At 35.2% G+C, this 15,440-nt stretch overlaps 2 protein-coding genes across 3 annotated transcripts; one reads left to right on the plus strand and one right to left on the minus strand.

The window, feature by feature from the left end:
* The first annotated feature begins 38 nt into the window (after positions 1 to 38).
* Positions 39 to 3,892, plus strand: LOC130671436 (T-complex protein 1 subunit epsilon). The gene is made up of 7 exons (XM_057475322.1): positions 39 to 305; positions 785 to 1,209; positions 1,287 to 1,479; positions 2,047 to 2,316; positions 2,652 to 2,837; positions 2,928 to 3,246; positions 3,324 to 3,892. Exons 1-7 carry the CDS (start codon positions 198 to 200, stop codon positions 3,446 to 3,448), a joined length of 1,626 nt encoding a protein of 541 aa, XP_057331305.1. The 5' UTR covers positions 39 to 197; the 3' UTR covers positions 3,449 to 3,892.
* LOC130671431 (unconventional myosin-Va) lies at positions 2,352 to 13,892 on the minus strand. Of its 2 annotated transcripts, XM_057475315.1 has the most exons (8): positions 13,266 to 13,892; positions 7,562 to 11,541; positions 7,305 to 7,503; positions 7,138 to 7,231; positions 6,943 to 7,011; positions 6,586 to 6,747; positions 5,535 to 6,490; positions 2,352 to 4,783 (listed from the first exon to the last, which is right to left on the minus strand). In XM_057475315.1, the coding sequence occupies exons 1-8, from the start codon at positions 13,290 to 13,292 to the stop codon at positions 4,664 to 4,666; spliced, it is 5,607 nt and encodes a 1,868-aa protein (XP_057331298.1). In that variant the 5' UTR covers positions 13,293 to 13,892; the 3' UTR covers positions 2,352 to 4,663. The 2 variants fall into 2 exon arrangements, with proteins under 2 accessions (XP_057331298.1, XP_057331299.1); XM_057475316.1 differs by lacking the exon at positions 6,943 to 7,011 and having other exon boundaries at positions 13,266 to 13,891.
* Between the last annotated feature and the right edge of the window lie 1,548 nt (positions 13,893 to 15,440).

Here is a 15,440-nt window from a genome sequence, read left to right on the forward strand (position 1 = left end):
AAAAACGATCACGAGAAAATCATACAGAGAAAGTCAAAATGGCGACAGAAGACTGTGTCGTCAATTAATAAACTGGAGAAATAAAATAAAAATAATTGTTTTGCGAGCGAATAATAATTTTATAAATTTTTAATTTTTTACTATCGAGTGCCCGACTAAAGTACCGCGTAATTTATTAAGGTACAAATTCCTTAATAATGACGGCTTTTCCGGGTTCGATAGCTTTCGATGAGTACGGGCGGCCATTCATTATTCTGAGGGATCAGGAGAGCCAGAAACGACTCACCGGCAATGACGCGATCAAGGTAAATTTTATTTTTCACTTATTTCTGTGTTAATTCACTTAATTTTCATTAATAAACCGACATAATTTAATTATTTATCGCTATTTATTATTAATAAATAATAATTATTAATAAATTTTAATAATTTATATTTTTTTTTCTCCAAATTAAAATTTATCGCCACGTGATGGCGGTCATGGGATTTGCGTTTTACTTAAAAAATATATTTTTCAACTTAAATTGATTAATATTTATGTTTTATTAATTAATCAATCAATCAATTAATTAGTTTTTTAATAATTGATAATTTTTTTTTACGAAAATTAAATATTTAATGTATTTGAAAAAGTGGGGGTAAGCCACGAGATTTGTGACCATAAATGGTCATGGAGATGTCCGACGAGTGTCTGCATTTAGATAAAATTTAATTCCAGTTATTAAATAATTAATTTATTATATTTTACATAAAAACACAATTTTAATAATTAATTTTATTTCAGTCCCATATTACGGCAGCGAGGAGTATCGCGAACATCCTCGCCACATCTCTGGGCCCAAAAGGTCTGGACAAGCTGATGGTGAGTCCAGATGGCGACGTGCTGGTCACCAATGACGGCGCGACGATCCTCAAAAACATGGACGTGGAACACGAGATCGCCAAGCTGATGGTCGAGTTGTCCCAGTCTCAGGACGATGAGATCGGTGATGGCACTACGGGAGTTGTCGTGCTCGCCGGTGCTCTTCTTGAGCAGGCTGAGCGTCTCCTGGACAAGGGTATCCACCCAATTCGTATTGCTGACGGATTTGAGTTGGCAGCTCAGTACGCAGCTCAGCATCTCAGTAATATTTCCGAAGAGTTTCCAGTCAACCCTAAAGATTTGGAGCCTCTGATCAAAATTGCTATGACTACTCTTGGTTCTAAAATGTAAATTTACTCATCAATCAATCATTCAATTAATTAATTAATTTATTTATTCATTATTAATTTGGTAATTTGTTTAGCATCAACAAATGTCACCGACAAATGGCCCAAATTGCCGTTGACGCTGTCATGGCTGTTGCTGACTTGGAGAAACGTGATGTTAATTTTGAATTAATAAAACTTGAAGGAAAAGTTGGTGGTAGATTAGAAGATACCATGTTAGTACGCGGTGTTGTCGTTGATAAAGACATGAGTCATCCACAAATGCCCAAGGTAATTATCCATTAATTAGTTAATTAATTATACAGAGAAAAATTTTACGTTTATCATCACCAGGCTTGATAAAAAAAATTAATCACAGCTAAATTTAATCGAATTTCTTGAACTTTGAAAACGAAGACTTTGTAAAAAATAGTGGGGGTCAGTTAGAGAAATTCTACTGTACTAGAAAAAATACAGTAACATTTACTTGTAGAAGCAGAAATAAAACTCATTAATCACAGGATTAATTCCTGGTGCAGAGTCTTGAGGTTCTGTGGTCCTGAGATCAAAGATCTTGGATCTAGTACTTGACTCTGTAACATGACAACTGACTCGTGATATAAATTAAGATGTCCTGCTTATAGTTGACTAGTTAACGTAAATTTTTCTCTGGCGAGGAGAATTCCAGATATATTTATCAATATATAATCTGTCCAGACACCTTGCAAAATAAACGCAGTTTTTATTTAAATATTATTTTTTATTTATGTATAATAAATAATTTAAAAGAGCTGCTACATTTTTATCCACTATAAATTATCTATGAATTGGTTTTGTAATCGGTGTCATTATGTTTAGGTATTGAAAGACGTAAAGCTCGCGATTTTGACCTGCCCATTCGAGCCACCGAAGCCAAAGACCAAACATAAGTTGGACGTGACTTCAGTAGAAGACTACAAGAAGCTCCGGGAGTACGAGCGTGAGAAGTTCACCAGCATGGTCGACCAAGTGAAAGCAGCCGGAGCGACTTTGGCTATTTGTCAGTGGGGTTTTGATGACGAAGCCAATCATCTTCTTCTACAGAAAAATCTCCCAGCCGTACGATGGGTCGGAGGTCCCGAAATCGAGGTAATTAAACTATTCATTCATTTTTTTTTTATTAATTTATCAAAATTACCCAATGATGACAAAGCGCCTTAGAGGAGAGTGATGATTGGCGTGTTAAAATTAAATGATTTTTTAAAATAATTCCATGCAATCTACTGATGGACTCACGTCCGTTGGTTGCGCGCATATTTTATTTTAAAACCAGATAATTTTAATATCCAATACATCGCATGGCTCCTATGATTCAAAGATTATGAGATCTGAGGGTTAAAATATAAATCAAAAATTTTTTTTCTTTTTATAATTAAATGTTTTTTAAGTATTTAATTAAATGTAAATTTATTTATGAGTTTTAGTTGATTGCCATAGCAACTGGCGGTAGAATCGTACCGAGATTCGAAGAATTAACTCCAGATAAACTTGGCTACGCTGGTGTTGTACGCGAACTCAAATTTGGAACCACTAAAGACCGTATGCTTGTCATTGAAGAATGCAAAAATTCACGTGCTGTCACTATTTTTATTCGCGGTGGCAATAAAATGGTAAATATATTTTTTATTGATGAAAGAATTGGCAACTCGATTGATTAATTAATTAATTGAATGAATGATTAATTTTTTTTTTGTCAATAGATCATTGAAGAAGCCAAGAGATCATTGCACGACGCAATTTGCGTAGTGCGTAATTTAATAACTGACGAGAGAGTCGTCTACGGAGGTGGTGCCTCAGAAATATCATGTGCTCTTGCATGTGCAGCCCAAGCAGACAGCATCAGTACCTTGGAACAGTACGCGTTCCGCGCATTCGCTGATGCACTTGAAGCCATTCCGATGGCACTGGCTGACAACTCGGGTCTGGCTGCTGTCGATGCTCTTGCCGAAGCCAAAGCTTCACAATTGGCTCAAAGAAACCCAGCTCTCGGCATTGACTGCATGAATGTTGGTACTCTAGGTATGTATTTTGTAATTAATCATCACTACTTAATAATTATAATAAATTAATTAATTAAATAAATGATTTTTTTTCAGACATGAAATCACAAAATGTTATCGAATCACTCAAAAGTAAGACTCAGCAAATTTTATTGGCAACACAACTCGTCAAAATGATATTAAAAATAGACGACGTACGTTCACCAGCCGATCGTCATTAATTATTTTATAATAAATGAACTAATTCATTAACAAATGGTCATTTATTATTTTCCTGCCCTCCGGCCGGAAAGTGGCAACTTTCGGGCTGCTGCCCTGAACGAAGTTGCAACTTTCCGGCTTCGTCGAGCAGAAAAGTATACGCACCTTGGCCAGTAAAAAAGAAAGCCTCAGACCACATGTTTGTCAGCCTCGGCCAACAATTACATGTGCTCTGAAACTTTTCTTATTTTACTGGCCTAGGTAGTATACTATTTTACATCAATTATTAACATTCTAATAAATTTTAATCATTACTTATTGAAATTATAATATCATGTATTACAATTTTAAATTAATTATCACGCATTTAAATCATAACAATTATCATTTTCACGCCGCTACGCTTAACGTTTATATTATTACCATTAATTAACAAAATAAAATGATTGTAATAAAAAAATTAATTGTTGGTCTTTTTATTTAGCTAATAAGGAAAAACAATTAGTACATTACACACCTGGGGAGATAAATAGGACATTTTAACCCCCGTAGTCTACATACTGTTTCTTTCCTCGGTGTTTAATGTACTATTTAAATCGATCACAGATCAATTAGGAAAACAATATACTCATATAAATATATTTATAATTAATAAAGATGGAATGGCACACATTCATTTTTTATTTTACAATCGATTGACAAAAAAAATATATTTTTTTTAACATTCTCATAACAATCATCGCTCCCTTTTCAAATAAATTTATCAATTCATAACAATATATACCATCTGTAGTAACATTGCATAATTTTCTTTTTTTTGTTATTGTACAATAAATTACATAGGCAATTAATTCACTCCCACCTAATTATTGTATGGCTAAAAATAATTATTTATATGTCTATATATATATATTTATTTATCTGTTAATAAATAAATGGAATGTGCTTAAGTACATACTTATAATTGCCTCTACCGTTCTAGCAGTCAATCACATTTTCATCACTCATTAATTAAGTATTTAAAATTAACAAATAATTAGTAATAAATTTTAACTAATTGATTGATTAATTAACGAGTGATTTTTAAAATAAATATTAAGTACAATAAATATTAAAAGTAAAAAATAATAAAATGATATTGTACAAAATGTGCAGGTATTTGCACAATTCAATTAATTGTTTAATTAAAGTTATTTAATTAGTTTACTTTTTTTTAAATTTACCTATAATTTTATTTAAATTTTCTTGAGCATAGGTAAATTAAGTGCCGGCGGTATTTCGATGTCTTCTAGTCTTATGTTCGAGGGGTTGAAGGTAAATCTTATTGGATATGAAAACTTTAGGTCCATTAGTAACTGAAAAAAAAATTAATTGTAATTATTATGTAATTAAGTGGATAGAAAAATAATTACTTTGAATCATAGCTAAATATCTAAAATATCTGACTGTAAATTTAAAAAAAATTGCGCGCGAAAAATTTGAACCAAACTTTAAAAAATCAAATTATTCAATTTGACTTTGAATTTTAAATATTAAGGCCATTCTCAGACAATGCCCCCCACTTTTTAAAAATTTTCAACTGTCATAAGCGTATCAAATTTTTATCAATTAATTAAAAAAAAATTCAAGCATTAATTGAAAAAAAGACAACGTAGTCGTAATTTCGCCGATATATCGATTTTAAAAAAAATTATTTACACTTGATATCAATTAGGAGTTAAACAAAATTCGTTAAATAAATTTCAGTAAAATCGTCATGTCAATTTTATAATTCAAATTTTTGAATTTTGGCGGCTAAAATTTATTTAACAAATTTCGTTTAACTCCCAACTGATATCAATTGTAAGTAATTTTTTTCAAATTCTATATCTCAACGAAATTACGACTACGTTGTCCTTTTTTGAATTAAGGTTTTCATTTTTTTTTAATTAATTAATAAAATTTTAATACGGTTATGGCAGTTGAAAGTCATTGCATATTTTTAAAAAGTGGGGGGCACTCTCTGAGAATGCCCTTAAATTTTAACTCTGATTTAAATTTTTTGGTTCAAATATTTAAAATGAATTTTAAACAAATTAATTAGTGATATAATTAAATATTAATTACCTGTTCGTTGTTTTCTTGTCTTTCTTTTAATTTATCCTGTACACTTTGAATAAAAGTAACAGGAACTCGGGTTTCATATCCATCAGCCGGCGTGTATAAATGCAAAATTTTAATAATTTGATTAGCCGACAACTTATTGCACATTTCGCATACGGAATTAACATCATCATCAGTCTTTCTCGCCTGTAGCAACTGCGCAGCCTGAATTATCGGTTGTAAAGACTCAATAGCTGGTACCAGTTGCTCATCCCTGGCCCACTGCTCAATGTGACTGATGTTATACCGTATCTGCATTCCTTTGGCCCAATGGCACAGCTCGTTTCTCAGCAGTAAATTATTAAGCGCACTGGCGCACATGAAGTAAAACAGTTGTTTGAATACTTGGATGATAACGTCTCTGTCGACGCCATGATACTGGAGAGTTTTGTGAATCAGCCCCAGCTCATCCAGTAACTTGTTGAGTTTCTGTTGCGTCGACTCTGGTTCCTCGCCCACTGAGGACGATCGCGGTCTTCCGGACTTTGAGTTCAACCCGGTGATGGCCTCGTGTTCCAACAAGGCCGGAACCGTCAATGCTTGGATACGTTCCTTCAGTATGGTCATCACGTGGCCGAATATCCAGACCCCGACGTCACTTAGCACTGATCTGTACTCACTGAGGTCAAAGTTCCGGAGGCACTGCTCGTTCTGGCGGGCTGTGTTCTCCATTTGAAAAGGCTTGTCGCCCGAATACTGCTTCAAATTATGAAGGATCCTCAGTGTGTTTGACAGCCAGAGAACCGTCGAGTCAAAGTCGTCCCGCTTTTTGATAACTCGTTTGACGGCATTCAGATACCCGGTTAAAAGCGACGTCACTTTATCGTCGTCATTGATGCAGTCAGTGTGACGGATGCACATAAATAAAATGTACGCTGGTAATCCTGGTAGCAACGTCACTGCTACCTTTGGTTTCAGTTCTGTTAAATAAATTATTTGTTTATTTTTAATTAGTCATTGACCTCTGGCTAAAAAAAAAAAGTGTTAAATAATTTTATAATAAATAGTTAATTACCGATGACAAGATTACGAATAATAGCAGTGATGTCTTCTTTTCGGAATTCAAACATTCCCTCGTAATCGCGTTCTTTTTTTCTTATTGCCGGCATCACTGTTCCGTTTGACTGCTGAGTCGTTATTAATGACTGATTTGGCGCTGGGTCTACTGTGTCTGGCACTAAAAGAATAAATGAATTTTTAATATAAAAAATAAAAAAAAATTTAGTTATGAATTTTGCTTCAACAAATGGGCGATTGATAGAAACGAAGGATTTATGAATCTTTTGACAGCTGACATGGCGAATATTTTTGACATGATTAAGTTTTGCGATCAAATGAACGTGATTTCGATTGCCATTTTTTTTTCACTCACCAGGAGCGGTTATCATAAAAGCGCGAGGTTTTGGTGGGTCTGGTATCTGTATCGGTTCAGTATCCTCGCCTTTGTAAGCGTTAATTTTTATAAAAAATTATAATTTACCAAAACTAGTTGGTAGTTACGTAACTTAGTATTCTTTATTTATTTTTTATCTCTTATCATTAAAGTTATTTTAAATAAAATACTTACATCCGGCGTCGCGCAGACGTTTGGCAAATATCCTACATCTTTTCTTCAATTTATGGCATTCTTCAGCAACTTTGTCGTATTTTTCTTGCAAGTCCTTAAAAAAAAAATTTATTATTAAATAGAAAAAAATAATTAATTATTTTTAAGGCTGAAATAAAATAATTTACCAAGTACTCGGCTGTTATTTTAACAATTTCATGCTGCATGAAGGCTTCAGTCTGGGTCTGGGGCGTGTTACTTAAATTGACACTCAACAATTTCTGCTGCTTCATTATTTCATCTTGCAGCCTATCAATTTCCCTCCTCCACTCATTCCGCTGATCTCTCCAGCCTTTTTCCTTTGACTGCAACTCGTCTTCCAGTTGACTAAAAAAATTAACTCATTAATTTCAAGCCCATCAGTAAATTAAATAAAAATAATTACCGGTTAATTATTTTCTGCGCTTCGAACGCAAGTGCCAGCTCTCCATCTTCATTCATGATGTCAACATCCCGTCCGTAGTTAGACCCCAGGCTCTTCATCCTCTTGGTATTATCTGCCAGGACACTGTGCAGCTGAATACATTCTTCTCTGCGTCTTTCCAACTCTTCCTGCAGAGCATCAAACTGTCCCATGAGTTCTTTCTGGGCTGCAGTGACGTCTCCATCGACAACAGCCTTCCTCAGTGTCCCTAGATCTTTCTTCAGCTGGGCATTTTCCATTTCCAACTCTTCCAACTTGAAAGTGTCCTGAGTTCTCAAGCCTTCTTCACTGCTATCGCGTTCCAAGTCTTCCAAAGTCCTCACCAATCGTCCGTAAGCGCTCTCGACGTCTTTGAGCTTCTGCTGCAGCTTCAGCACCAGGCCCACGTCAACCGGTACTCCGTTGATGACAGTTCCATTTTCAATTGGAACCTTTGTAGGCTGAGCTTCGCCGTCTGGCGGACTCTCGGATCGTCTTTGATGCCAATCGATTGCCTCAACTCTCGAGTAGGCTGTTGAAGACATCGTAGATCTTACTGATCCATAACCAAAGTCGATACTTTCTTCGGGAACGTCGGTAGAAGCAGCTTGACCGACACTTCCACTGGATGCGTTGCTCAGCGACCTCGAGTGACCTTCCCCGGGTGCATGCAGCGCCAACTTACGCTCCAGCACTTCGACATGTTCCTCCAGATCCTGGTAGTCCTTCAGCAGCTTCTGGTAAGCGCCGCGATCTTGATCGTGATCCATAAGCAGCAAATCTTTTTCCTGTTCCAACCTGTGTTTAAGATTCTCTTCAGCGCCACGTTGATCATTCTTCAATTTCTCATTGGCTACTGCCAACTCCTTCTTCAGTCTCTCCGTCTCCTCACACAGCCTCTTATTTTCCTCTTCCTTATCTTTAATCAACTTCTCACGCTCCAACAGCAGATCCATCTTTTCATCCTGCTCCCGCTTAACGGTCTCAGCAATAATTTCCAATTCACGATCCTTTTCAACGAGAATACCCGCGAGTCTCTTGTTCTCCAGCTCCACGGCCTTCATCGCCTCCAACTTGACTTTAAGATCCGCTACCTCTGTCTGAACAATTTTCAGCGCATGATTCTCTTTTAATATCTCATTGATCTTGTGCTGCATCGATATAATTTTCTTCTCCAGACCTTTATTAAGTGTCTTTACATGCTCAACACTCTTGGCTTCAGCTTTGAGACGCCTGAAGACTTTCCGAGCCAAGTACTTACGAACACAACACTGGACAATAATAATATTGTTTATTTTTTGCTTTACCGCCATACGAACTAAATAACCGCGAGCGAATCGTTGGATGGTCGTCGCAGCCGCGTTGTCCTTCATCACCGCGTACTTTCTGCGCGCAAGAAGACCACGTGCGTACCTTTGAAGACTAATTATCGTGCGTCTTACTCGGTGGTATCGCGTACGCGTGACCCAACCTCGTACGCAGGTTTGAATTTTAACAGCAGCGCGTTCGCGTCTGATTCTTTGAGCTTTAGCGCGTGCCAGGTACCCCCTCGCGTGTCTCTGCAGTCCCATGACAGCTCTACGCACCTGTTGATAACGCCTACGCATTATAAAACCTTTCACACGTTTCTGTATCATCATACACGCGTCCCGTTGCTTCTCACTCCGTAGTTTTTCCAAGTACGCAACCTGTCCCGCTCTAAAAAGTACTTTTGTCTTACCGAATTTAAATTTATCCTCGTCTTTTATGTAATACTTCAATATACGTCGGCAAGTTTCCTTCAAATCGTCTCTTAGAATTTCTTTGAATGGACACAGGCAGCGGTATCGCGAAAAAAAATCTGCGTACGTTCGCTGACTCGGAAAACCGGCTGCTGAAATCCTGATTGTCTCCAACACTCCGCAGGCACGAAGCTGTTGGATAGATCGCTGGGCATCGTAATCAAAAGATTCTTTTGAGTCATTGGGTTTTATGCACCGGACGTAGTGGGGTGTCGTCGCATTCAACGTCGACATCAACATATTTAGTGAATCCCGAAACTGTGACCCGACGGTCTTTTTGTTTTGTTTTGGCGCCAAATTCGCCAGAGGCTTCTGCGCCGATATCTTTAGCTTCGTATGCTGACCTCCGCTGTTGGGAACTGACAGCTTTGGCGGATCGTCGTTGAATAATTGTTTCAGTAATTTGTTGTCACTTGATCGCAACACGTCGACCTGTTCCTCCATAACGGTATCGCGGTTTTTATCAAGAAATCCGATTGTCGAGTACTCAACCAAGTCTGCAAAGTGATGAATCAAGAAGGCATTGGTGCCAAACCGCGGGCGTTCAAAGTGCTTGGATTTTACGCACTTAGAGTAGAGTTTCTCGGCCCACGAGTCGTCGGAACCACGTGGCATGCGGCACTCTTCATCTAACAAATCTAAAATACCCAGTTTGGTTTCAATTAGATCAATACACGGTTGATTATCATAAAAATCAATAAACGTCCACTCGATTTCTTCTTTCAAATACTCTTCTTGCTCGAGTTTGAATACGTGTTGATTAAATTGCTGCTGTAACTTTTCATTTGCATAATTAATACAAAATTGCTCGAATGAATTTATTTCAAAGGTTTCGAATCCGTATATATCCAGCACGCCGATGAAAGACAGGGCTTTAACTTTGCTTCGCAGCGATTCATTGATCCCGTGGACAATAAAGTTGAACAACTCGGCGTAGATGTGTTTTGCCAGAGCATCACGAGCTCCGATGGCTTGATCGACATTCATGGGCTTCAAAATAACGTCGCGCATGGAAACGATTTTCCGGTGACAGAGCCACTTGCGCATTGCTGTGGGATCAATGCCCATCAACTGGGCCAGAATATTCAAATGACGGTCATTTGAGGGTATTGTGCATCCTTCGCTGTCCCCACCTTCAGAAGCCTGGGGATCTTGGAGTATTTGAACATTACCCAGATGAAGAATTGCCGCTATTATTTTGAATACGTCGTCCTGTTGCTTGGACTCGAATCCCAGACGGGTCATTGCTGACAGCGTGTCTTGGAAGGCACGAGAGTCATCAAGATTGTCGATTGTGAAACAATTGCCTTGATTTAGATAATGGAAATTACTACCGTGGTCTAATTTTAAATTTTTTAGACGAGCTGACAAGTCTGCTGGACTGGATTGCGTGGATGGAGACGTTGCTGCGGCACACAGTTGATAAAATATATGATAATTGCGTTCTTGGTGTGCTTGGAACACGACACGTGACTTTTCTAACAAATATGTACGTATTGATGCGCCGGTGATGTGATAATTTTTGTTGAACTGAATCTCTATAAATTTACCAAAGCGCGATGAGTTGTCGTTCCTCGTGGTCTTGGCGTTACCGAACGCCTCCATCAGCGGCGAGGAGGCGAGAACTTTTTTCTCGATCTGCGTCTCAGTCGAGGACCCGCCCACTGTCGCAAAGTAACGCATCGCATATTTTGCGGATACGGTTTTTCCGGCTCCGGACTCACCGGATACGATAATCGACTGGTCGTGCAGCTCGCGTTCCAGTTTGGTGTAGGCCTCCTCGGCGACCGCGAAGATGTGGGGCTCCAAGTCCCCCATTGCCTGACCGCGGTACGCCCATATCGTGTCATTGCCGTATATCGGAAGCTCGTCATAGGGATTGAACGCCACCAGGACTATCCCGCAGTAGGTGTAGATGCACCGCCGCTGGAACCTGACCTGCAGGTTGTAAAGAACAGCCGGCTCGTGGAGAAAGGACAGTGAAGTGAGATTGTTTTCTCCTATCAGTATGTCCGGGTTCCGCAGTGGCGGAAGGTCACTGTCCGCTTTTACTTCAATGACTCGCTGATCTTTTGTGTCATCTACTCGGAGTTTTATTGTCGTGTCTGTGGATTTGTAGTCGTCCAGAAGGACAGCTCCTTCCCATATTTTTTCTGGATGTTGGATCCATACTCTTGCACCCTAAAATTTATTATTATTATTGATACATTTTATTAAATTTACTGCTAATGACAAGTAAATTAAATTTACAAGGAGTAAAAGTGAATAATTATTTAAACAAAAAAAAAATTTTTATTAAATTTACTCCATACTCTAAATAATTTTTTTTAAATTCGGAGTAAATTCAAATTTGAAATCAGCTCGAATTTTTTACCGCGTAAATTTGAAATTAATATTTAACGATAAATAAAAGAATTACTGATAAATAAATCTGGCGATTAAAAAAGAAAAAAAACTTTCATTTTTACGTCAACTTGACCTACGTCTAACGGATTTACAAGAAAGTCACGAGTCTCGAGTTGTAGTAACGGTATAACACCACCAAACAAAGAGAAAAATAACAAAAAAAATGATGAAGATTTAAAAAGCAAGTATCATCTTGTTCCGCATTCGTCAGCAGGAATTCCAGCCCAGACTGTGGGAATCAAACTCAAAACCAAAGCCGTCACAATATATTTAACCCACGTTTGTTTTCATTTTCCGCTCTACTGACCGCCGTGTAAAATATTATTCAATTCAGTTTAATTAATTAGGAAGTTAACTATTTAATGCTCCGGTGATAATTGCACCTGATTTTTTTTTTTTGCGATACGCTCACTTTAATCTTCTCCGAGCTATGAAAATGTTAAGATTATAAGCATTATTTTCCATCTGATGTTGTGACTTTGTACGGTTTCTTTTTATGTGCAAACGCATTAATTTTTTTTATATCCATTGCGCAATACTCTTACGTTACAATTGTTTATCATTATAGTTATTTATCAACAATCAATAACCAATAATTTATTTACGTCCCTCCATTCATAAATCAATTAAATATATTTGTACACGTGTTGATATAAATTTACCCGGAAAATTTCCGTCTGAAATTAAACAAACAAAACTTTATTTGTTCACATAAAATTCAAATGCTTTCATATATTTATTTATCACAAATAAATTACAATTATCCTTTCTTTTTCACAGGCATTGTTAGTTGCTCTTATTTTATTTAATCATTAAAACTGATGCTCCTTCTCCAGTCCATGTACTTTTTATCATTATCATTTAATGTATGTGTACTTAGACTGTACTACAATAACTATTATTTAAACTCTCACTCTCAACGCGGATGTCAAAATAAAAAAAAAGTTTAAGTTATATATTTTTTTATCGGTGTGATAAAAAATAATGATGATTCATATTCATATGTTTTCTTATCGACGGATATTTAGCTGATTAATTTACACGCCTTTTAATTTAAAAAGTCATATTTAAATATAGATATCATTTAATTGAATTAATTACGTGTGAATGATAAATAAAGCCGTATAAACATTTAAAAAATTCAATTGTAACAATACTCTACAAATATATATATATATATATTTATTTATATATATATACTTGTATGTAATATGTGACCTCGGTCAACCCTTTCGAAATAAAAGCAATCAAATGTCAGAGAAAGGTAAAAAAAAAATATATATATATGTATATAGATCTATATATGTATATATATATATTGACGTCGACGAAAAACAAGATGATTGACAGTCCGGGTACTTTATCTGAGGTAATTAAAAAAAGGTAAAAATGAATTTTTATGATGTCAGAGTTAATAAAAAATGATAATGATGATGATAAAAAAAATTAGTGGATTAAAAATAATATTAATTGTAATTAGGTCATGTATAAAAGAATACCTTGACGTAGAGCTCCCTGGTTGTCATTGTTATTTATTTAGTTATATATATAAAATATGAGCTCCAGGATTGATAATTTAAATCTGGATCTGGATGGTAATTTTGATCTGGATGTCGACGATTGTATCGTGGGAACGACACCAGTCCCAAGGTGAATTTAACCAGACACTTTCACAGAGGGAAACATTTTTTTTTAAACATACTCCGAGTTATTATTGTTATTATACTTGGAATTTACAATAATATGTAAACGCGAGAACTATTTTTGTATTTATGATAAATATTTTTTGTGAGATTGTTGAACTGGTATGGAGTGACACTTAACTTAAACTTTCATCTTTTATTTGAAGCGGCTCCATTACCGATTGATTAGCACTGAACTGGTGGTTTATTAATTATTATTTTCTTACGTGGACGATGTAAAGGTATTGGGAGACGACGAGGAGCCGTGGCTGGTAGCTTACACAGCTGGTGACTATCGGCTATCGGCTTAAGATGTGTACCGATCTTGCGCGCACGCGTGTTCAACCCCACTACCACTTTGTCTTATCAACTCCTACTTGTTTTTACCCTTACTTTCTCATTACGCTACCCCCTACCCACGTAATGACACCTACACATGTACTTACACTTATTCAATTGCGCGCGGACATCTGACGCGAGCTCAGTAGTAATGGCGGTCAAATATTTTAAAAATACGCTGGCGCCGCGCAAACATGAGCGGGAGTTTTTAAAACTTTCTTGAATTGGCGGTAAAATTTAAATTAATTTTTTTTAAATTCAAAATCGTGAATAAAATTTATTTATTTATTTTATGATTGTAATTATGATACTGAAGTTAGCATGATCCTGAAGTTAGCAGACATTTAAAAATTTTTGAATTTTTGTTTTTCAACAAATCGATTGTAAAAAAATAAAATAAAAATATGCACATGTAGAAAATTTAAAAAACTACAGGTGCAATTTTTTCAAATATTTTTTTTTTATGGTTTATCGTCTAAAAAAAGATCCAAAAATTATTAGAGGTCTGCTAACTTCAGTATCATGAAGTTAGCAGACGTCTAATAATTTTATGATTTCTTTTAAATAGTAAATTATGAAAAAAAAATATTGGAAAAAATTGCACCTGTAGTTTTTTAAATTTTCTACATGCATTTTTTTAATTTTTGTTTTTTTGTAATTGATTTGGGGAAAAAAAAATCCGAAAATTGCTAATTGTCTGCTGACTTCAGGATCATTTGAAATGAAATTAATTTTTTAAAAATGAGCGGGAAAATAAAAAAATTCAAATTTGAATAATTTTTTAAACTGTAGTTCGTACAAAAAAATTAAAAAAATATGAAATAAAGGATTAATAAGGATATATATATTTTTTTTGTGTATATATATTTATTATTTTTTATTAATATAATAAATTGTGTATAGTCAATTATTTTTCTTACAAACTAATTGTGGGGAAGCGATAAAATAGGAACTGTGATCGCCTGTCGTATACTCTACTTTTAAATATAATATATAATATGTATATATATATCTATCTTTATTTTAAATATCTGTCATATATTTTTAATGAATAAATATCAATATTGTTCAATAAATGATAAGTGATTGTGAACAGACTTGGGAGTTTAATAATTCAATAATAATAATAATAATAATAATGATATCAATAATAAATCTTATAGTTTTGCATACAAACAGGCCGTTAAAAGGCACCCGGCCCAGGTCTCACGAGCTCCCAATCAAGCAAGGGCCTTAATTAACTTTACTTTTACAATAATTATTATTTTAATAAATTACTTATGACCCCACAATCGACAATAAATCTAATACACAGTAATTGCAACAGATTATTTAATGATTAAATGCCGCACTAATTATTATTTAAATATTATTTATATTAATTAATATTTCAGTTCAATTACGTGCACATTACTATTTTATTATTACTGTTTATTTATAAATATTCATTATTTTAACAATAGGCAACTCTTAATCTTTAATATAATTCGTAATATATGTAGTACACTGTCATATATATTCGGACGTTGTATTTTTTTTTTCTATTGTTTTATTTTATTTAAATTCTTATTAATATTGCTAGTCAATACTGTTCTAACATTTACTTATTTTATTAAAGAAAAAAAATTAATTATAAATTTTAATTATGTTTCA

This window comes from Microplitis mediator, chromosome 7 (assembly GCF_029852145.1).
Source record: "Microplitis mediator isolate UGA2020A chromosome 7, iyMicMedi2.1, whole genome shotgun sequence".
Taxonomy (NCBI): Eukaryota; Metazoa; Arthropoda; class Insecta; order Hymenoptera; family Braconidae; genus Microplitis; species Microplitis mediator.

Coding starts and splice junctions, on each gene's coding strand:
- LOC130671431 (XM_057475315.1), bottom strand. CDS start 13,292: ATGACAACCAGGGAGCTCTACGTCAAG. Junction 11,542..13,265: donor CCAGGGAGCTCTACGTCAAG/GTATTCTTTTAT, acceptor AATAAATTTTAG/GGTGCAAGAGTATGGATCCA. Junction 4,784..5,534: donor GACAAGAAAACAACGAACAG/GTAATTAATATT, acceptor TTTTTTTTTCAG/TTACTAATGGACCTAAAGTT.
- LOC130671436 (XM_057475322.1), top strand. CDS start 198: ATGACGGCTTTTCCGGGTTCGATAGCTTTCGATGAGTACGGGCGGCCA. Junction 306..784: donor CCGGCAATGACGCGATCAAG/GTAAATTTTATT, acceptor ATTTTATTTCAG/TCCCATATTACGGCAGCGAG. Junction 1,210..1,286: donor ACTACTCTTGGTTCTAAAAT/GTAAATTTACTC, acceptor TAATTTGTTTAG/CATCAACAAATGTCACCGAC.